The sequence below is a fragment of the Anopheles ziemanni genome, chromosome 3, assembly GCF_943734765.1.
Source record: "Anopheles ziemanni chromosome 3, idAnoZiCoDA_A2_x.2, whole genome shotgun sequence".
In the NCBI taxonomy this organism is placed as follows: Eukaryota; Metazoa; Arthropoda; class Insecta; order Diptera; family Culicidae; genus Anopheles; species Anopheles ziemanni.
In genome coordinates this window covers 86,248,114-86,271,325 of record NC_080706.1, presented here as the reverse complement: position 1 = coordinate 86,271,325, position 23,212 = coordinate 86,248,114, and the positions used below count along the sequence as shown (strand labels likewise).

General features: G+C 40.2%; 5 protein-coding genes and 1 non-coding gene across 6 annotated transcripts; 4 read left to right on the top strand and 2 right to left on the bottom strand.

The window, feature by feature from the left end:
• The first annotated feature begins 2,033 nt into the window (after nt 1-2,033).
• On the top strand, nt 2,034-3,881 carry LOC131285705 (GDP-fucose protein O-fucosyltransferase 1). The gene is made up of 2 exons (XM_058314561.1): nt 2,034-2,142; nt 2,520-3,881. Exons 1-2 carry the CDS (start codon nt 2,034-2,036, stop codon nt 3,614-3,616), a joined length of 1,206 nt encoding a protein of 401 aa, XP_058170544.1. The 3' UTR covers nt 3,617-3,881.
• On the top strand, nt 2,403-2,474 carry Trnae-uuc (transfer RNA glutamic acid (anticodon UUC)). Its single transcript has one exon. It is a non-coding gene; the product is annotated as a tRNA-Glu (tRNA).
• Nucleotides 3,882-4,591: 710 nt separating the features above from the next.
• On the bottom strand, nt 4,592-5,626 carry LOC131287834 (uncharacterized). Its single transcript, XM_058316920.1, has 2 exons — nt 5,232-5,626; nt 4,592-5,168 (listed from the first exon to the last, which is right to left on the bottom strand). Exons 1-2 carry the CDS (start codon nt 5,538-5,540, stop codon nt 4,812-4,814), a joined length of 666 nt encoding a protein of 221 aa, XP_058172903.1. The 5' UTR covers nt 5,541-5,626; the 3' UTR covers nt 4,592-4,811.
• A 7,515-nt stretch (nt 5,627-13,141) lies between these two features.
• LOC131287781 (uncharacterized) lies at nt 13,142-16,301 on the top strand. The gene is made up of 2 exons (XM_058316865.1): nt 13,142-13,467; nt 14,495-16,301. The coding sequence occupies exons 1-2, from the start codon at nt 13,254-13,256 to the stop codon at nt 15,955-15,957; spliced, it is 1,677 nt and encodes a 558-aa protein (XP_058172848.1). The 5' UTR covers nt 13,142-13,253; the 3' UTR covers nt 15,958-16,301.
• Nucleotides 16,302-17,678: 1,377 nt separating this feature from the next.
• Nucleotides 17,679-19,436, top strand: LOC131287658 (uncharacterized). The gene is made up of 5 exons (XM_058316729.1): nt 17,679-17,757; nt 17,855-18,158; nt 18,228-18,302; nt 18,364-18,752; nt 18,815-19,436. Exons 2-5 carry the CDS (start codon nt 17,855-17,857, stop codon nt 19,298-19,300), a joined length of 1,254 nt encoding a protein of 417 aa, XP_058172712.1. The 5' UTR covers nt 17,679-17,757; the 3' UTR covers nt 19,301-19,436.
• A 600-nt stretch (nt 19,437-20,036) lies between these two features.
• On the bottom strand, nt 20,037-21,120 carry LOC131288222 (uncharacterized). The gene is made up of 3 exons (XM_058317339.1): nt 20,836-21,120; nt 20,608-20,763; nt 20,037-20,542 (listed from the first exon to the last, which is right to left on the bottom strand). The coding sequence occupies exons 1-3, from the start codon at nt 20,839-20,841 to the stop codon at nt 20,132-20,134; spliced, it is 573 nt and encodes a 190-aa protein (XP_058173322.1). The 5' UTR covers nt 20,842-21,120; the 3' UTR covers nt 20,037-20,131.
• Nucleotides 21,121-23,212: the final 2,092 nt, after the last annotated feature.

Sequence of the window (23,212 nt, the reverse complement as noted above, 5' to 3'; positions counted from 1 at the left end):
GTGTTTGTGGAATTTTGTTAGTTTTTTGCGTGTATTTTGTAATTCTTTAAAAAAAACTGTAGAAAAATCTAGAGTTTTTCATTGGGGGATGTTGAGTCATTGATATACATACATAATAATAGTCGAAATATAAAACAGTACAATCACTCTTAACAGATACAATAAGTTACTCAAAAACTACCAGTGAAAATAAATACTTTTTAAATTCAGCCCAACTTAAACTTTGTATACCGTTGAACACATTTAACCTTCAGATCTACAACCGCCTACCTGGGTAAGTTTTGCGCTTTTATTTTGCAATTACTTCGAATTGAACAGTTATATCGACTCGAAATTCCTGGAATGCCTCAAGCAACATGTTCTCTATCATTCTGCCGAAAACCGACTTTTTATTTTTATTCTAAGTATTTTTTACACCATTTTTCAATTTATACCCCTTAAATCTACAACCGCCTACCCGGGTAAGTCATACGTTTTGTACGAGAGTTTATATTTTTCTGTACCAAGACAAACCACCAGTAGGTGAAAGGAGGTGCCCCTCGGGTTTTTTCTTTTTATATTTATATTGAAAACAATCCAAATTTATCTAAGACACACTATGAAAAACTGTTTTACTCCTCGAACTCCTCGAACAATTAGTAATAAGATAAACTCGAAGACGATGTACAAATATGCAAATTATGCTACATTTTGGACCACACAGCGGCAACGAAAGCATTCTAGGTGAACTTTCATAATTTGGTACACAAAATAATAATTTATTAATTGCAAGAAAATCATGATGCAACGGGTTGAATTAAATACAAAAGAAACTGTTATCGTTTGAAACAAAACGATCGAATTTATGTATATGAGCTAAGTTTTAAAATGTTAAGGCTTAAATATCAGATGTAACAATGTATAATGAAGAATTTCCTCCAGATATGCCACTGAATTTACTGAGGAACATGAACATTTCCAAAACGTAAAATTTAATAGAAAAATATTTCTACATCGTTGAAATTTCAATTTATAAGCAAAAATGTTGAAGGCACCAAGAAGTTACTTCACCAGAAACTTAAGAAGTATAAACAAACACAATAACTTATTGAAAATGTATGGTTTACAGAGTTGGCGATTGTAGATCTATGGGATAAAATATATTTGAATGAAAAAATTACTTACTTATCGAATTTTTAATATTATTATTTGAATGGGATGTGTTAGAAAACATTCTTAAGTATCATTACTGAAAATTTCAACTCACTACGGCATCTAGAACAAAAGATATTAGTTTTGAAGCACAGCAAAATGCAAACCCCCATACCAAACGTATGGCCTACCCGGGTAGGCGGTCGTATGTTAACGTAGGTATTTTTGGTCGTAGACCTGAAGGTTAAAATAGATAAAATCTATTTTTAATACACATTTTAACGTTTTAAACTGGGAGCACTGCCGTGTTTGACATTTGCTTTGTTTGTTTTTATATTTCAACAACAAACCAAGGAAACGCAGTAACGAATAGTGGGGCAATACATACCTTAAGGGGCTTAATGTACCAATCAGAAGATAAATTAACGTGTGAACTGGGTCCCTCTTATTTTCTTTTTGTAAAACGGTATTTTGATGTTACATGATTTTAAAGCGTTTCCTCCCATTTTGAAACATACATGAAAATTGATTAGATGTCCCTGTTCAAGGAAAATTGGATGAGGATTTCATCATAAGTGATTTGTTAATTCTTCGATTGATTTGAATTTAGGAATTTAAAATGTGAAATCATCATGTGAACTTCAGAAATTGTGATCATGTGAAATTGATTTTTTTACCTATGGTAGTGCGTATCACCCCAACCTCGCCTATCGAAGTTCCTGCAGGAAACGGGTGCGAACGTTTTGTTGTTACCGGCGTATGATCTGGGATCGCGTCCTTGTCCATGAATAGACTGCGTAAACTGTGTTTATCTATAAATCGGGCTGAGATCAACTCTGAATTAGTTTGGCGTTTTGGAGAGTTTTAAATTATTATCGTCTTGAAATCGAGGTTCTTCTGCAATGGGGTCGACCGGATTGGTATCTAAAGTGCTGTTTTTAGCATTCTTGGCTACAGTTCATCCAACCACCGTAGACGAAAATGGATACGTAATGTACTGTCCGTGCATGGGTAAGCATAATCGATGTTTCTATAAACAAATTGAATATTTCTACAATTTTGCACATGCTTTCCGGCATTCCCAGAGAAAGGGGCGTATGTTGTTGCTGAGCTGTTAATTGACTCAACGAATATTTATTGTTCTAGTTACTACTGTATTTGATAACAGCCTTCCTTTTCTTGATTTTGTCAATTGAATATAAATATGATGGTACTTAGAATAATTTTGTAAGCACGCTTTTGTTTTTTAATTATTGTTGTGTAGCGCATGGTCCCATATGGTCTAGTGGCTAGGATATCTGGCTTTCACCCAGAAGGCCCGGGTTCGATTCCCGGTATGGGAATTTTTTTTTCATGAAAATGTAGTTGTTTCTTTCTTTTAATTTCAGGCCGTTTTGGGAATCAAGCAGACCATTTTCTGGGTTCACTTGGGTTTGCAAAGGCAATCAATAGAACACTCGTTTTGCCGCCGTGGGTAGAATATCGCAAAGCCGAACCCCGATCAGTGCAGGTACCGTTCGACACCTACTTCCAGGTGGCTCCTCTTCAAGCTTTCCATCGGGTGATAACGATGGAAAACTTTATGAAAAACCTAGCACCAGCCCTCTGGCCACCGGCGGAGCGTATTTCCTTCTGCTACACCGAGCGCATGGGCCTTGATGGTAGCGCCGGCCACGGTTGCAACGCGAAAAGTGGCAACCCATTTGGATCGTTCTGGGATACGTTCGATATAGATTTCGTTGCGTCGGAGTTCTTCGGCCCCAAGCTGCACTATGACATACACCACGGGGAAAACATGGCCAGCAAGTGGATCGAACGCTACCCGGCGGATAAATGGCCAGTGCTAGCATTTACCGGAGCACCGGCTGTCTTCCCAGCGCAGCGTGAAAATCTCGACCTCCACCGATACCTGAAATGGTCTACCAAGTACGAAAACGATGCAAAACAGTTCATCCGGGAAGCACTACCGAGAGGTGCTTTTATCGGCATTCACCTCCGCAATGGCATCGACTGGGTCCGAGCCTGTGAGCATGTGAAGGAAAGTTCGAACCTCTTCTCATCCCCGCAGTGCCTGGGCTATCGGAACGAACACGGTCAGCTGACGGGAGAAATGTGCATGCCTATGCGGGACACCATCGTGCGTCAGCTGAAACGTCGCATCAAGCTTCACCGGGAAGCCAATCCGGACAATCCCATCCGAGCGGTATTCGTCGCCTCGGACAGTAACCACATGCTGGTGGAGCTGAATGATGCACTGAAGCGCATGGAAGTGATCGTTGTGCGCCATCCGGATGGAAACCCCCACCTGGATCTGGCCATACTTGGGCGTTCGAATCATTTCATCGGCAACTGTGTATCGTCCTATTCTGCGTTCGTTAAGCGTGAACGTGATGCGGTTGGATTTCCATCTTCCTTTTGGGCCTTCCCGCCAGAAAAACCGTCACCAAAATCGAAAGGCGCTGGAGCGAATCACGAAGAGCTCTGAGTGGCTTAAATGCTGGAATGACGGATCACTCTCTTAACTGCCATTTAGAATAGGCGAATGGTTTTGTAACAAGCCATAATCAATTCAATGATGCACAATTAGGTAGAATAACACGTGTGCAGGTTTTGCTACCATCATGCACTACATGGTTTTGATTAAAAAAACGCTGTGACACATAGTCTGACATGTTTTTAATGAATGTGAATTTCCTTAAACTCCACTACTTTTTTTATTTTGGATAAATAAACGAATATTTTTTCCTAATGCATGCTCTTCAAACGTGTTCTGTTATCTTTTCAAAACAAAATGAGGAATAACTTACAGCAATGTCAAGCATGTGCCGAAAGAAATAAAAACTGAAATTTAATTTTTCTCTTTTATTACTTCCAGTTAATTTATTATCGGCTAAAGGTAGTGTGCTGTTTTTTCACAATGTCTTCCAAATCTATGTTAATCACAAACACATATTAGTTTTTAATCAGCGTTCGCCAAAGCATTATCTACTATACATTCTTACTAATGATAGTTTTTAGTTCCGCAACGAAACTTTAGAAACATTACGCTTCAAAATTAAATTCCACAATTAAATGCTATATGCGCTGCATCAAATCCTGCCTACAGAAAAATGTGCAAATGCATATTTTACTCTTTTGGACTTCTAGCAATATAGAAACAGAAAGAGGAAAAATATACATGGCAATACCCTAAAACTCAACCGTGGGTGTAATGAATAACAGCAAAACAAAAAAAGCGTTGCAACTCGTGCAGATTTAGATTTTTTTATATTTAAATATTATTAGGGAGCTATTCGAGAAAGAGTCAGCTCGAGAGCATAAGAAAGATCGATGATTATTTCTACAAATTAAATTTGGGGCAGTCTTGTTGTGTCTTATTCTGTTCTGTTCATCAATAGATGTTACAGCTATGCCTTCAATACGTTTCGTCACTTTTTCTTTAGGGGAACACTAAACTAGATAGCCTAAAATGTATATCTTTATACTGAAACCGATGACATCGATAGTTTCATTTGTGTTTTAGACGTCAAGAGTTTCTGAACTGAATTATTGGATGGCACTTGTCCTTTCAAACTCCCAGTACTCAGCTATTAACAACAGGAAAAATATTGTAAGACAAAACATGTCGCAACTCTGAACGAAAGACTTCTTCCGCAGAAAACCATAATCAATAATATGTCTTATGTTATCTGGCTTTTTTGCAACGTTTCTGCTATGCTCTTCAATTGGTCCAACGTCAGTTCGCCAGTTTCAGCGTAAAACAACACATCGTTAATTATCTTCTCTGCTAATCTACCCTGTGAGGTAGTCAGTTGCTTCAGTTTGATTGCCACCAACTCGAGGAAGTTATCGTACTGTACCGTTGGCTCGGAACTTTTGGCTAATCTTTCCGCCCGTTTTTTATCTGAACGTTTGGGTTTACTAGCTTTTCGGCGCACATGGGCCCGTTTTGGAGTCGGCGATTGGGACTCGGCTATGGAAACATCAGCTTGTTCCGACGACGAAGAACTGCGATCGTCAATTCGTAAGCACGCCAGCTGCACAACAGAGATTTTAGATTGCAATTCATATAGTTATGTATTCGCTACCCACACGCTTACCTCCGGGGAATCGAGTAGGAAAAGCAATTCCTTGTAGCTCCAATGGTAGGGTTCATAATGAATGCCTGCTTTCCGGCATCGCACGACTTTTTGATGTTCCCTCACAAAAACGGAACGAAATCGTGCCAACTTTTTACGAACGTAATTTCCATCCGCAGTCGGCACTATTGGTCGCAATATTTTCGCTAATTTACATTGCATGTCAAATCTTCGCGTTCTGTTGAAGTATTCTGGCAAGTTTTTATTCCATAAAATAGGGTTTTCCCGGTACTCTCGCAGTAGTTGAGTATATATTCTCCTTTCTTCCATCGTTGTACAGTAAGCCACAGCATAAACAGTTTTTGCAAAATCCACACAAAACAATCAAGGAGCATTACACACACCACCAAGTTGTCTCAATTCTCGACTTTATGAAGACAGCAGCGCGATCTGTCAGTTTGATCGGCGCGTTCTGACAAACCCTAATCGAAAAATAAAAAAATTCAGTTCATTTTCTTAGAATTTAAAAAAATAATAGAAACACTTGGGAATCTTCCTAGCGCACTTTTTTTAATTTAAATTTTACATTTTGAGCGATAAAAAATCGAAAAGGATTCAAACTCGGTTCAATACGATCTTTTTTTATTTACACCGAGATAGGAGCGCCATTGTTGTGACAGTTGCAGTTAAAAATGTTTACAAACATACATACTTGCATACTTGTGGGACATCTTCACATCTTCACGAAATAGTTAATTGGTAATTGTAGACCATAGTACCCATGGTTTCGTAGATAGAAGCTTCTATGTGAAGTCATGGGAAATTGATCCTTTTGGTTGCCATGATTGGCGAAATTAAATGTATCGGTCTGCCTCATGCACAGCCTTCCTTCAGAACACATTCCGCAAGATCAATTCAAAGACATGTCGAGTCAAATCTATTTTCTGCTACGCCATTGTTGTGACAGTTGGTTTAAAAAGTGGTTACAAACATACTTGCATACTTGTGGGACATCTTCGCGGAATGGGTAATTGGTAATTCTAGATCACAGTGTCCATTGTCTCGCGGATAGAAACTTCTCTTCTATGTGAAGTCATGAGATATGGATCCTTTTGGTCGCCATGACTGGCGAAATTAACACTTTGTTGACGGGCATCTTTTACCCAAAACTAGCTGTTGTCACCGAGTTTAGCCACGGCGTGTACGATATGCTTGTACCCACCTTTTCCGCCAATTGTTTTTATTTTCTTTATAAATCGGCAACGAACGAACGATCGAAACGGAAACGATGAATCGAACGATTGGACGAAAATGTCCGTCTTTTCGTCGGCAACGTTGAGTCAAAAACAGACGAAGATCTTCGTCTCCCGTCAACAAAGTGTTAAGTATGAACACCAGTTCCAGTTCGGTAGTGAATCAGAGCGGAGGTTAGCAGTGCACAAGTTTCCTGAAAGGGTTAGCGGAAAAGTAAGGTTACGGCACGACCGCGTGGTCACGCCGAGCTGGAGCTCAGGTCAGACAAATCCTAGCTGCCGCACATCTCGTGCTATTTGAGTCAATCAAGCGGACCACGAGTTCTTGTGTCCTGACAACGGAAGGAATTATCCCTCCCGTGGACGGCGGGTGGACATATGGCTTTTATATCCGGTCCTAAAGGACGAGCCCCTTCATAGGAGTTCGGACAGAGTCGGTACGCCTCTGATTACGAGTAAGGGAACAAACGTTCGACTTAGCGTAGGAGGATATACCCCGACTCGCATACCGAAAGAAGAAGAAGAAGAAGTATGAACACATCTCATATCCATATCCAGTTCCTTGCTCTGCTGATGAAACATACTCAATTTGCAATTTTACCACACTTTCTTGACTGCTCATGAGAGGTAAACAAAATTTCAACCAACTGTCAAACATTTTTCCACGGTTTATGGCTCGTTACATGATATGCTGCGACCTCTTTTCCATTGAAGATGACATAGCTTTAACCCGACCTATCTTTGCATCGATCTTAGTTTTAAAATATCAAGCTTATTATTTCCACCGGGTAGCATCCTATTTGACAACAATCTTCTTGGAACGTAAATAAATCCTATATGTATCAACAAAACGAAAAGCAGCGATCTTATAAAATTACTATTTGTGTCGAAAAACGTGGCGAAGAATGTAAAATACGACCGTTGAACCTAGCGAACCTATTTTAACTTGAAAAAGGTAAGGTACCATATGCGCCTAGGATTCTGCAAGCAAGGTGAAATTTCTATTTTACCAAGAAATTTCGTTTGTAGATTGTCTTGCGGTCAAACAATGGAAAAGCCGCTCGTCAAGATTGAGCTTGCGGAAGAAAACTATGGCAATGAGGATCCACTCGCAAAAGAAAACACCATTGGAACTGCTCCAAATACTGATATTTTCATGGGTACACCGTCGATAAGGCAGGTTTGCTCATGGATAAGTGATGGTACTTGTGGAAGTATGTGCGTTGATGAAATTGCAATCGAAGAAATCAAAATAGAACCTTCTGACGAATTTGGTAACAGTAGGCTACTACCCAGTAAGAAGATATCTTTAACTGATCCCGATAAGGTGGTTGAAACCGGCCAGTCGGTATCATTAATCGGTACAGCATCGGACAACAAACATCAAACAAGAAGTGCACAGCGTTCGCGTTGCAAGTTTTGCTCTATTCTATTCTTCAACGAGAAAGTATTGGCGAAACATCAAAAGAAGTGCCAGCGGTTATTTGAGCAAATATATTCAGATGCAAATGTGGAAAATCTGGAAAAAGGAATACGACACTCTACATTGCCTATCGTTGGGAATGACCAAGTTGGCACCAGCAGCCGCCCAGATGATGTTACTTCGAATCTGCAATCGCATCATGCAATGCCCGAATGTACCGCTGCGGTGGTTAATCTGAAAAAAGGCATGCGACATTCAACATTGCCTGTCGTTGCGAATGACCAAGTTGGCACCAGCAGCAGTCCAAGTGATGTTACTTCGAATCTGCAATCGCATCATGTAAAGCCCGAATGTACCGCTACAGTGGTTAAGGTCAAGCTCGAAGCAGACTCTTCATCTTCAATTTCAATCCCTGATTCTGATCCCTTGGCTGATGATATAGCTCCGATCCCAGCTCCATTGGACCCGCTTTCTATAGCGGCTCCTGCTCTGTGCATTTCGGTTCCAATGCCGACTTCTGACACTTTGAAAACAAGTCTTCCTGCGGTTGTTGTTACCGCTCCGGTTCCACCTTCATTAATTTCCAATCCCATTGCTCGTGGTCCCCCTCCATTGGCACCGATTTGCCAATCAGTTTTTTCTCCCGTTTCCATTAAACTTCGGCCAACGGTATCCTCTACGCCACGTGCGGATTGTGAATCGAGACAACAGAGAAGCGTTCCTATCCTTCAACACACTATCCTATCGGATGCAACCGTTCAGATGAAGCTGATTGAGAAGGATGTGATCAAGACGAATTGCAGAGTGCAGGAATCATTAGGAATGTCTATGGATCGACCAATGGACAGCAGTCCAAACTATAATGGTGTGTAGAGCCTTGCCTTCACTGCCATTTTCACTCTTTAATAACTATTTGTGTTTTTTTTTGTTTCTACCACAGCTCCAACAGGTAAGTTACACGATTGTTACGAGTTAATTATGCTACGGTATTTGCTTAAAGGTAGTCAACAAATGTACTAAAAAGTAACAGTTTACGGATATGAAAAATCTTCAAAAATAGTGAAGTTATAGCGTTTTAAAAATAGGAGTCAAAATGACCCCCAAAAAGCCTTCGGGCCAGATTCCGAAGCAATGTATTCTAGTGTTAAGAAACATAGTAGAAGGTTCACTAAGTAACATTAATATTGAACTAAGCGTAAGCTTTTAACAACGCAGATATTTGTCAATTTGATTGAGAACATATCATTTGTGTGTATCAATTTCGATTTTAAATGTTTGATCTAGAATTTACAATGAGACTATCTCAAAATTCGTGCTAAGCAATGACGTATAAGCAAAACTGAAATTACAGACAACTCTTCTCATTTAACGGATACGGAACATAAATGATGCTTGATTCATTTTTCATTTTAGGTGCACACTTTGGTACCGATGGTATGAAGGATTTACAAAGTCGAAGAAATCAAAACAACATTTGTACTTCCGCAAGGGCTGATATTTCGATGGAGCAGGTTTGCTCATTGATTCGTGATGGTGCAATTGGCGACATGTGCGTTGATAAAATTGAAATGGAAGAAATTAAGATAGAACCTTCCTCCGACTCGGATGCTGTTTGGGAACCGTCTAGTGAGAAGATAACAACGGATATACTCGATAAGGCGGAAGAAAGTAGTCAGTCGGAACCATCATATTCTGGAACAGCATCGTACAACGAAAATCGGTATCCACGATTGCGATGCAACTATTGTTCTCTACTATTCTTCAGCGATACAACATTGACGAATCATCAAAAAAAGTGTCAGCAGGTGTATGAACAATTGAATCCAGCACCAAAGATGCTTATCGTTGGGAATAAGGAAGTAGGTAGCAGCAGCCGCCCAGACGATGTAACTCCGGATCTGCTACCACTTCAATTGAAGGGTGCACATACCTCACCATTGGCTAAAATTATAGTCAACCTGGAAGCTGAAGTTTTACCATCAATTTCTAAGGCCGACTCAGATCCCTTGGCATGTGATTTAGCCTCAGGCCCACCTCCATTAGTCCCGCTTACCATTTCCTCCCCAGTGGCAAATTCATTTCCCGATCCCTTGAAATCCCGGCTTCCTGCGAGTGTGGCTGTTACCCCACTACCACCCGCATCAATTTCTATCCCCATCGATTGTATCCCTCCTCCTTTAGTACCGTTTTCGATGGGCTCTCCCGCTTCCAATTCCCAATTGGCGTCACGTGCGGATTATCAAACGAGGCAACAGAAAAACGCGCCGGTCGTGCAACACACCATCCCCTTAGAAATCACCGTACAGCTAGAGCAGATTCAGAATGAAGTAACGAAGTTAAGAAACGAGAACCGTCAATTACAGGAATCGTTGGAAGTGTCCACGGACCCACAGATTCTTCTGGATCACAGTGATTTGGATGACTTCGATTTCGAACCGCTTGATACGCGTGATCAGCTGGAGGAATTCGAAGAAAACCTTGGCAAAGATGCTGCATTCACCAATAAAATGGTTAGCTGGCTCAGCATTAAATCTGGGGCGTGCGGTCCGCAAACAGGTGTTGCATGTTCGCTGGATCTGCTTTTTAGTCGCCGACTGTTCGCTAGCTGTAGCTGGGCTGGCAAGGGGCGACAGGGCCTCTCAAAAATCCCATTTTATAAATTTGAAAATGTTCACAAATTGTTGCGGCGGTTGGCTAGTGTAAAGGGAAGCAAAGAGCCAGCGGATATGACTAGAGCTATATTGCAGAATAGGCTGAGGATTGCCTATACCAGATTAAAAGGCATTGGTGGCCGCAGAACGTATTGCAGGGTGCAAAAATCTCGCATCGGAAGCCTTAACAATGGCGGTATGTAGTGCCTTGTTTTCAAAATTTCACTCTTTGACAAGTTGTATTGTGTATTTTCTTTGCTTTTTATTTCACACAGGTCCAACAGGTGAGATAGCTAGTATTACAACAGTCGTCAATGTGCTAAGCGCAAATGAAATTATCATCAGCCTATCATAAGCATACTACTTGTCATTTGATCGATACGGAATAGAAGCATACTTGATCGTTTTTCATTACAGCTTCTCGTTTTGATGTTGCGGGCACGAAGGATTCTCCCGCATATCTAAACAATATTTCTGCAAGTGCTGATATTTCGATAGTTAAACCGTCGATGGAACAGGTTTGCCAATCGATTAGTATTGGTGCAACCGATTGGCAGCCGTCTAGTGAGAAGATAACCATGGATATAATCGATAAGGCGGAAGAAAGTAGACACTCAGATCCAACATTCTCTGGAACTCCATCGCACAACGAAAACCGGTATCGACGTTCACGGTGCAACTATTGCTCCCTACTATTCTACAGCGATAAAACACTGACCAGTCATCAAACTAAGTGCCAGCAAGTGTTCGAGCATGTATATCCAGCATCAATGATGCCTATCGCTGAAAATAAGGAAGTAGGTAGCAGCAGCCGTCCAGACGATGTTACTCCGGATCTGCAACCACAAGATTTTAAGAACGTATGTACCACGCCGGTGGCGAAATTTATTGCCAACCTCGAAGCAGAGGCTGTACCGTCAGTATCAAATGCCGATTCGGATCCCTTGGCATGTGATTTACCTCCATTAGTTCCGCTGACCATTTCCTCTCCAGTTCTGAGTAATTCACTGCCAATTTTATTTCCCGATCCCTTGCAATCATATCATCCTGCGAGTGTGGAGATTGCTTCACTACCACCCGTATCAATTTCTACCCCTATCAATTGTAACCCTCCTCCATTAGCACCGTTTTCAATTGGCTCTCCCGCTTCCATTTCTCCATTGGCGTCACGTGCGGATTATCCATCGAGACAGCAGAAAAACGCCACTGCCATCCCATCAGAAATCACCGTACAGCTAGAGCAGATTCAGAATGAAGTGACGAAGTTAAGAAACGAGAATCGTCAGTTTCACGAATCGTTCGGAGTTTCCACGGACCGGCCAATTCTTCTGGATCGCAGTGATCTGGATAACTTCGATTTCGAACCGCTTGATACACGTGATCAGCTGGAGGAGTTCGACGAAAACCTTGGCAGAGATGCTGCGTTCGCCGATAAAATGTGTTGTTGGCTTAGCAGGGAAACTGGAGTTTGGTTTCCGATAAAAAGCCTTCTGCGTTCGCTGGATCTCCTCTTTAGTTACCAACTGTTCACCAGCTGTACCTGGACTGGCGATAGCCCTCTGGGCCCAAAAATCCCATTTTATAAATTTGAAAATATTCACAAATTGTTGCGGCGATTGGCTAGTGTAAAGGGATGCAAAGAGCCAGCAGCTATGACTAGAGCTATATTGCAGAAAAGGCTAAAGGATGTCAATGCGAGATCGAAAATGATTTCTGGGCGTAAAACGTACAGCAGGAAAAAAAACCCTGAAGGAAGTCCAAACAATGGCGGTATGTAGTGCACTGCTTAAAAAATTTCACTCTTTAAAACCAATTAATTTTTTTGGTTTTTTTTACCACGGAACGGATAGAAATGATACTTGATTCGTTTTTTCATTTTAGCTTTTCATTTTGGAGATTCAGGTGCCAAAGATGGCAGGGATTTGGATAACTTCGATTTCGAACCGCTTGATACGCGTGATCAGCTGGAAGCATTCAACGAAAACCTTGGCAGAGATGCTGCATTCACCAATAAAATGGTTAGCTGGCTCAGCATTGAAACGGGGAGTTTGGGTCCGAAAAAAAGCCTCGTGCTTTCAGTGGATCTTCTTTTTAGTCGTCAACTGTTCGCTAGCTGTAGCTGGTCTGGCCATGGTTGGAACAGTTCAAAAATCCCATTTTATAACTTTAAAAATATTCTCAATTTGTTGCGGCGATTGGCTAGTGCAAAAGGATGCAAAGAGCCAGTGGATATGACTAAAGCAGTTTTGAGGAAAACGTTATCGTATGGCAATAAGAGATTAGAATTCAAAGGCAGAACGTTTAATAGGAAAAAATCTCGCAACGCAAGCAGAAATAATGACGGTACGTAGTGGACTGCTTAAAAATTTTCATTTTTTATTATCACTTTAATCGAATTAATTTTAATATCACAAAACGTGTAGGACGCATAACCACCAGACTAGTTGCAGACTATCATAATAATACTACTTACCATTTAACTTGATTTATTTTCATTTTAGCTTCAAACGACTTCGATTTCAAACCGCTCGATTCGTGTGGTCAGCTGGAGGAATTCGAGAAAAACCTTGGCAAAGATGCTGCGTTCGCAGATAAAATGATTAGCTGGCTTGGCATAAAAAATGCGAATTTCGCTCCAAAAAAGAGCGTTGTACGTTCGCTAAATCTCCTCTTTAGCTACCAACTGCTCGCTAGTTGTAGCTGGTCTGGTACAGGCATGAATATCCCATTTAATAAGTTTGAAAATATTCACAAATTGTTGCGGCGATTGGCAAACATCCGGGGATGCAAAGAGCCAGCGGATATGGTTGAAAATTTGCTGCGGCATAGGCTGGCTTATGCTAAAACTAAAATGAAAATAGCTGAGCGCAAATCTGGTCGCAAAACGGTTTGCCTGAACGAATCACGCAACGGAAGTCCAAACAATGACGGTATGTAGTGCACTGCTTCTTAATTTTCACTGTGTGAGGGGACTTAAATTGTGTATTTTCTTTAATTTATCACCGCAGCTCTTACAGCTGATATAGCGATTCGATCGAGTAGAGTAGGCTATGATATTTGCAAAATTTATTGAACTGTATGTAAGGCTACGTTTTTAAACTATAAAATGCGTACAAATAGGGAGATGAAGTTACGTTTGTTAACCTCGTCTGGTGATCCCCTCCTGGTTGTATGAAGGGAAGCGAAATGTATGCTTGTTTTATGCGGGACAACATCCCCTAGTGGGACAAGGGCACTCTCTGAAGATAGTTACTGCGACCGAAACATGGCGCTAGCGCTGCGCCATGGGCACCCCCTACGAACAGTAATAATAATGTATCCCAAAACAATCCTTCCTATACTGGCGTACAAGTTACTACGTCAGGGCTTAAAGTAACCGGTGAATTGCCCAAAAGAACAATTTGCGAGGTGAAGGTACTGTGATATCGAAACGAGTATGAGAATTTCGTCAAAAGAGTTCCAAACAAACGTTTTGTTCATCGATTAGTCTTTAATCGATTTATTTGAGTCTGAAAAAATGATTTATATTAGGCTGGTGTGGTGGAAACCTCATTCGGTACCAGAGTTTCGCCATTAGCTTCCAATAGATAGGAACGCTAAAGGAGCAGTCTCGATGTATAGAGTTCAATTGGTTGAGATATTGAACTTTCGAATTCAGATGCCAAACGAAAACATCAATGCATTATTTCAAAATCCAGAAGTTTAGCTTTTTTTGCAAATGAACAAAAACATGTGGCTTAGTTTAAGGTATAGGTATTATCAAATGGCGATTGAGAACAAATTATTTGTGTATGCGAAAGAATTTGGTGAATTTTTAATTCAAAATTTTGGCAAAGTAAATATGTATAAGCACAAGTTAAAATAATAGACTAATATAATAGAATAGATCATAAGCATACCTTTTGTTTTTTAACGGATATGGAATAGAAATGATACTTGATTCGTTTTTCATTTTAGATTCACGTTTTGGGGTTGCGAGTGTCAACGATGGCATGAAGGATTCACCCGCAAATCATAACAATACTGATACTTCCGCAAGTGCTGATATTTCGATGGTTAAACCGTCGATGGAACAGGTTTGCTCATGGCTTAATGATGGGGCAAATGGCGATATCTGCGTTGATGAAATTACAATCGAGGAAATCAAAATAGACCCTAGTGACGACTCTGATCTTAGGTGGCACCCGCCTAGTGAGAAGATAACAAAGGATGTTACCAATAAGGCGGAAGAAAGTAGCCAGTCCGAATCATCATTTTTTGGAAAAGCAATGCACAACCAACAACAATATCGCCGTTTGCGGTGCAACTATTGCTCCCTACTATTCTACAGCGATAAAACATTGACGAATCATCAAAAGAAGTGTCGAGAGGTGTACGAGCAATTCAATCCAGCACCAAAGATGCCTATCGCCGAGAAAAAGGAAGTAGATAGCAGCATTCGTTCAGATGATGCTACTCTGGACCTGCTAACGCATCAATTTAAGGGCACATGCACCTCGCCGGTAACTAAAAGGAAAGCCAATCTTGAAGTTGAGGATGTACCATCCATTTCCAAAGCCGATTTTGATCCCTTGGCATGTGATTTAGTCTTAATCTCCCCACCTCCATTAGTTCCGCTTACTATTTCCCCTCCAGGTCTGAGTAACTCACTGCCAACTTCAATTCAGGATGCCTTGAAACCACACCATCCTACGTTTGTTGATACTGCCCCGTTACAACCTTTACAGTCTACGCCCATAGATCTTATCCCTCCTCCGTTAGCACCGTTTTCGAGCGACACTCCCGTTTCCATTCCCCTGCAACCTACGGTATCCTCCTCGTCACGTGTGGATAACCAATGGCCACAGAACAACAGTGCTGTTCCTCAACAGACCATCCCGTCTGACATCACCGTTCAGCTGGAGCGCATTAAAAATGAAGTAGCATTGTTGAAGAAGCAAAATTGTAGGTTGCGTGACTCGTTGGGAGTGTCCACGGGCGGTACATCGAAATGCTTCGACTTCAAACCGCTTGATACTCATAATCAGCTGAAGGAATTGGAAGAAAACCTTGGCAAAGATGCTACATTCGCCGATGAGTTGGTCGCTTGGCTTAAGGCTGAAACAGCGCCATGTGACCCAAAAACCAGCATTGCGCGTTCGATTGATTGCCTCTTTACACGTCAACTCTTCGCCAACTGTACTTGGCGTGGCTTAGGTTGGCATCGCCAGAAATTCCCATTGAGTAAATTGAAAAATATTCTTACATTGTTGGAACGTGTGGCTAGTACATTACACTATGAAGCGACTGCTGCTATGGTTGAACATGTGTTGCGTACCAGATTGAAGTTTAGTACAGATAGAGTGAACGGCAATCCAGCGAGAAAAGCGCATTGTATGCCTTCAAGACGAAAGAAAGGCCAGTGTGAAAAAAAGAAATAACTCAACAGGGTAATCGCTAGATGTCTGGTTTAACAAGTGTAGGTTGGTTGAATTCATTCTCTGGTGGTTAATTATCATATTTCTTTCATTGATGTTTTCTTCAGGACCAATTGTAAATGACATGGAGATGAATTACAAAATTTAAAAATATTAAAACAGGCAAATCATATAATACTCGAGTAATCCAAGGAATGGATACTGGATCTGAGATAAGTGCCTGAAAGCCTGGAAATACATCGTTAGTTGAACTGTTGAAACAGGGGAAATATGTCGTTTAAAGCAGAAGAGAAAGTGTTTTGTGTACTATAGATAATAATAGTTCCTATGAATAATAAACTATTGAATTTATAAAAGTTACAGAAATATTCTTCATTCTTCTTCTTCAACGAGGATTAAGTCCAGTACGGCTTTTGAATCGAGCTTCCTGAGCCTTCGCAAGCCAACCAGAAGATATAGACCTCTACACTGTTCCCATAAAGTCAGTACACAGCAGGCTAGAACCGAAACAAAGGCCATTTACTTTTAAACAACAAATGTTTTAAAAATTTGTGATCAGTTTTTTGGTATGGTACGTTGTAATGTGGCGCCGTGGTTATATGTAGAAAAGTAAAATCAAATTTCAACGAAAATAAGTATGAAAAAGTTTAACGATAAAAATTCAAATATTTTATCTTTTGTTACTTTTTATGTAACTTTACTATTTAGAAAGTTGATACTCCATTGAAAAGGGTACTATTTTGATAACATTAAATAATCGTTTAACGTATTCGGCCCTCGCTTTCGGTTTCCTTTATATCATCTGGCCGTTTTAAGGACATATATGACGACCCTTGCTTTACAAAAATACTCTTCAGGCATCAAAACTACATCAAGGGGCCAGAACGGCAATCAGAAGTGCACTTAGGAGTAGGGGAAAGTGAGGCAAGATGCACCAGTGGCTTAAAATGTTCTTGTATGTTTTTAGCTCAATTTCCAGCAGCCTTTAAAATGATTAAAGTTACGATTTTTCTACTTGACCCGTTTGGTCTTCAAGTTGTTAGTTAGGCGATTCAATATCATTCTACACACACTACTGGGTTTACTTATTTATTTATTAATTTATTTTTACGAATGACCGGATTTACGAATGACCGGAAGGGTCAAAGTCTCTAAAATCCAATAAAAAAAATAAAAAAATAAAAAGAATGCATGCGTCGCGCTTTGCATAGCTTCAGGCGCTTAATGCGAACCAGCAGGAAGAGGAGAATCTAGCCCAGGCATCATATACTCTTTCACCGAAACCTTCTAAAACTACCCGGGTAGGCGGTTGAACAGTCATTACGCCAAGAAAGATATAATATATTTAATCATAATCAATACTACTAGTCGGACCCCGCCACAAACTAGCTAGCATAGAGCAAAAAAAGAAAACAAAATAACAACTAACTGTCAAATATATTTTCGCAGGTTGTGTGGAATGCGGCAAACCCCTCTCTTTAACCAATTTTGGCAACCGCTAAATAAATCTGAGCTGCGAGAAATGCCGTCAAAATCGGTGCCGGGAAAATAGAGGTGTTTTATCAAAGCGTATTGTTTTGCTGGTTTGTAAAGTAGCGTGATTGAAAGGAATTGCTAAGATGTATCAAATGCATAAGAAGATAATGTATTCACCGAGATATTCGTGACTATGTGAGGAGTTATTGTGAAAGAGATTGGAAATTGAAACATCTTATTGATAAAACGCGCGCATTTACTGAAACGACATAATGCATTTGTTGTGCCGTGAGAATCATTCCAGCGAAAGTTAAACACAATTATCAGGTTTGTATCAAAGGCGACGCTTGCTCCACTATTGCCTTCTAACCAGGTGGATGTACGATATGGACTTTTTGTAATAACATCATGTATTTTCTTTTAGATGTTTACTATCGTTGAATTTTTTGAAAACCAACAGCAACGTTTGTTAGCCGTTCCTGCTTCGTGGGTGCGTGATGGCTTCCTCAAGTGGCCAAAACTCGGGAACGAGGCAGCGGAACAACTACGCAAATCGGGTACGGCTTACCATGGCGTAACAAAACAATATACGGCCATAACTCATCGCAAGTTCAAGCACCTGAGCGCAGCAGAAGCTGTCGTGAAAGAGATGCTGCGCCCGGACAACTCGAACGTAGGCGCAAATCGCTATTTACTGAAGCGTCGCAAAACGATAGCGGATAACCCAGGTGATTGCAATAATCGGGTTGCAGGTCCTATTGATGAACAACATTTAATTATTATCCTTAATTTTCTAGAAATCGGTGGTGCTTCTTTGGAATCTATTAAAACAGTTTCATCAAGTCTTCACTGTCAAAAGGAATCCAACAGCCGTAAGAAGCAAAGTGCACACCCAAATTTCTATAAGCTTTATTTACTAGCTCTTTCTTTTAGAAACACAAGCAATGCAGTTGAATAGTTCGGATATGGAGGACATTAAGAACGGGATTTCTTGTATACAATCTACAATTCATAAAATGAAACAAGACATTCTCGAAGCCGTCCATGCAGAAAATACGACGAAATTCGAAGCTGTGTTCGAAAAATTTAAAACAGACATACTAATTTCCGTCAGAGCGGGCATAGAACATGCTGTAGAAAGCTATTTTGAAAAGAATATCTCCCGTTTTGCCTCGATGGCCAGTGCGTCCACTTCAAAAGCAACAGAACCACAGCAACAAAATACTTCCATTGCAGCCGAAAGACACAAACTAATCAATAATGAGAAGGAAGTGGCAAGGTTTAATATGTCACTATCAAACAAGGAACTATTTACTGATTACGTAAGTTAATAATTTATCGTAAACTTAATACGACATCTACATTAAAAATAATTATTTTACAGATAAATTATTTCAAAAGAATAATACCGACAAATACGTACAATGGAACGGGTGATTCTGCGTGCTACGTGGTGGCAGATTGCCTATTCAAGAGGCAGTTTTGGACGTCATTGACATGGACAGGGATCAACAAAGGGCATAAATCCACAAAAGGTTTTAGAGAATATGGGAATGTCCTTCAACTTATTTTTGAAGTAGTGCATAATGGAGATCCTTCATATTGCAAAAACAATCTTGAAGACTTTCTAAAGACTAAAATATTCCGATATTCCAAACAAAGAGCGTTAAGCAAACAATTACGAAAGTCGACCTGCCGACCCAACAGATCCCGTCGAAGTAAAGAAACTACTACCCTGGCCAAATTTGAAATGGCTGAAGAAAATTGGGAGTCTATGCCCGAATATTCAATGCACAATGATGACGTTTTCGAAAACGTTAACGTGAAAATGGAATGTACCAAGGATAGTGACAGTAACGATGAAGATTAGAAACAGCTATGCAAAAATTACACATTTTAATAGTGTATTTTTTACAATAGCAAACAGGTGGCTTGTACAAATTATGTGACAAAATTACATCTTAAAATAATACACCGCAAACAAAAAATATCTGGATACTAAACTCGTTTTATACCAAAACCTAAAGTAAACAACCGCAAGAAAAATCTACTCGATTTCATATTAACAAGTCACCTGAAAGGTGATATTACCAACACAGGTAAGGTTGAAATTTTGTTAACCGGCCAGTTTAGCTACGTTCAAAACTGATTAAAACAACAATATGGCACGTGTTAACAGAAAATAAACAAAACATGTTTATATTGTACACAAAGTCAAACACCGTTTTCGTTAAATATTATTGTTTTTTTCAAGTATTGGAAAATGCCTGCAGGTCCTGTGAAGTGAACGTTGACGATAGCCTCATCCTCATACAAAAGAGAAGCAATGTAGGTTTGTACACAAGAAAATATATTTTCAACACAGAAAAATACACGTAAGTTAAAACCAATCAGCCTTTTCCCTACTAAGTTGAAAAAAAAAACATATAGAAAGTTACTTTATGTAGCGTAACCTCCTTTTATGAGGAAACCAGATCACAAGGAAACATTGCTTTGTCTGCGTTCATGGTATCTGCGGATCATTGTTGAATAGTGGGACTAAAGTTATCGCTTCGCTCCTTTGCGAATGTTTATCTTTGTTCGAAAAGTTAAAATCTACCTTTCCCATGTCGAAAGAATTCCAAACATTGCGTCCTTATGGCTTGGAAGTTTTGCTTGTAAAATATTGCGGGTTACTTAAACCATACCTGCATTATGCAGGTCATTCCTGCACTTTTAGCTTTTGAATGCGACTAGACACGAACTCCATCTCGTGCGATGGTTGCGACCCTTCCACCGAGTTGTCCGCCCGGACATCCTCGAGGGAGCGGGATTTGGTTAGTAGCACTAATGGGAATTTACCACGGATCGCGACGTTTCCACTACTTCCTCCCGGACACACGTTGACCGTTGAAATATCCATCATTGCCGGCGGTTCTGCTGTTTCCATCATCAAAGAGGCTGTGCCGGAAGTGCTCGTTGTGGGGATGGAATTCAAACCGGGGTCCTGAACGATCGTATGATTCGAAGGATCAGAACTTTCGCTTTTTGTTCGCGTTCGATGGGGTACATAGTACGGTCGCATTCGCAAGTGCGGTGCATAAAAGCGAACTTTCCGCGGGAAGCATAAGACCTAAGGTTTACAACAGTAATGTTAATACCTTTTAAGGTTCAGGTTTAGATAATTTAGAGACCTACTTGAGATGTAAATGGAACTGGATTGTACCGATGATAGCCACGGGGAGAAATAGTTTCGTTTGGTACGTTTTCGGGTTTGGTGGGCAGTTCCTGTTTTGGTTGGCATAGCACAGTCGCGTCAACCATCGGCGTGGGTGTGATGCTTTCGTTACTGGACTATGGAGCAACACAAGAAGCAGTGGCGAGGGAATATTTTAGTTTCTTCTGTATAAAAGCAAATATTCTTACCTGCATTTTTAGTCACTTCCGTCGATCGCTAAGGGTATTTATACGAACGGATTTCACCTCACGATTGTTAAGTCTTCTTCTTCTTCTTATTCTTCGTCTGCGAGGATTTATACCAGTACGGCTGTTGAATCCAGCTTCCTGGGCCTTCGCCAGCTAACCTGGTGATGTAGACCTCTGAGGATTAAGGACCGGCAACTAAGGCCATATGCCCGATTGTTAAGTCTGATGTGACATCTACGAATAGGCTATTTTCCAATATAATATTCCTTATCCGATCGGATAATATTCCAGACCTGAAACAGAACGAAAGATTTAGTAAGTATAAGATAATTTGATTGAGGATCACAACTTCACTCCTTTGCATTACCAAGGCAAATCTTCGATTCATAGATGCGGGTATCGAACACCACTTAGGCTTTTATTTTTATCGTTGTTATACTCTTCTCAATAAGGCCATAGTTTAATCCTAAAGATGATTGATGGCACACTGAGACTCTTTTATCAGGTAAGATTGAATACCAGCTTCATTGTTTATGAACTGGATTGCGATTTGACAAACTGGATGTTTTTATTATTTTCACGAGTAATGTTAAATTGAGGTTATATCAGTGTATACGTTTTGACACTTCAGTTGCCGAGAATAATGAAACTTTGCATAGTTTCAGGCGCAAATGAGAACCAGTAGGAAGAAGAGCATCAAGGCCGGGGCCTTTTTTACCCTTTTACCTTTTGTTAAAGTCGGTAATCAAAACCCCGGAACTTTGCCGGAAGTTGTTGTGAAAAGCTTTTAAGTTTTACGTTTCCGCGATTGTAGAGAGTTTGGTAAAAGAGTAAATGAGGCCCCGGGCTAGATTCTCCTCTTCCTACTGGTTCGCATTAAGCTTTTGAAGCTATGCAAAGTGCGCTGGCATTCGTTTCGAATATTTGATCGCTAACGGTTCGCTTAAAAGAACATAACGGTTTAAACTAATCACGCAGTGAATGTTGAATGCGGGTTAATATACTTTTACATGTTAAGTTACTAGTAAGTAAACTATATCACACATGATGGACAGCATGAAACAATGAGTTTAGTCGAAAAAATGAGTTTGAAACGGCGGCGCGCCCGCAGCGAGCGCAGCGAGCGGACTGCGCTAGATCTACCGAAAAAGAGAGTTTGTTATAGTTTTGAGAAATAAGAGGGGCCCGTGGGCCCCCCTCATACCGCACCCCGAGTTTGATTGCGTAGCCGAAATTAACGGTACACACTACGGTTCAAATACTCGTAGGTTGAATTTAACGAATTAATGTATCACCAATTGCATACATTCAGTTTAAACGTCCACAAGAGGTGTAGCCGCGATCGAAAACATGGTGGACGGGTCCTCATTTACTCTTTTACCGAGAGTTTATTATTCATTTGTTTTCTATGCATTATATCTGAACCTGGTGTCTTGGATAGACATTGGTTTCGAACAGAACCAACCAAGGATTGTACAGTTCTGTTATGTTTGTATTTAAAAAACCGTTTACCGTTCAAAATTTGAAGGCAACCTCGCTAGCTTAATTGATTGTTTTGCAAAGCCTGATCTACCCGTTTCCCATTGTGGTAAAAACAAGAACATAGAATAAACGGATAGTTATGGGTGTTTTGGAAAAAAATTATGGGTCATTACAAAATCTCAAAACAGCAGATTGGTACGTCACAAATCACAGTAAGAGCAAATATGCACCTGCCTATGTGAGGCAGAACGAACCGGTGGAAAGTTGAAGCGAAACATCGATGGTTTTCCAGCTTATTAATTACAAAACTGTTGTCTCAATCAAATTAACTCCTGGTAATAATCATAAACCAATAGTTTTCGATGCGTCTTATTCAAACGTACGATGAACAATTCGTTACAACAGCATATATTTTTTATTAAGTTAAGAAACATAGATACTAACATAGATGCTAAAAACAAAATATCAAAACTATATAAATATCGCCTCGCTAGTTGAATAATAAAAACAGGATCCGGATGCATCCATATTATCTATGATATCTGAGTATAAGTGAGCTTAGAACTCTTGGTTTAAGTAAACTTTAGAGGTTTTAAATGCTATTTTGAATTGTTTTGTTAACGGAACAGAGAACCGAAATATGAAAGCTTGGAGTAAAGTTTTTCGCTCAAGAGGAGCTTATGGTTCTCCTCGCTTTAGAAAATTGCATTCAACCATTTTCATACTCCACACATTTAAAAAGGATACTTACTTTGCCAATTTATAGGTTGAGTTGAAGATTTAATTTCTCCCTATCCTAAATTAAAACTTCACCAAGTGTTCCAAAAATTACCAAAGAACTGGCCAAAGGATTTTAAAGCTCAACTGCAAATTGAGAAAACCAATCAAACATATT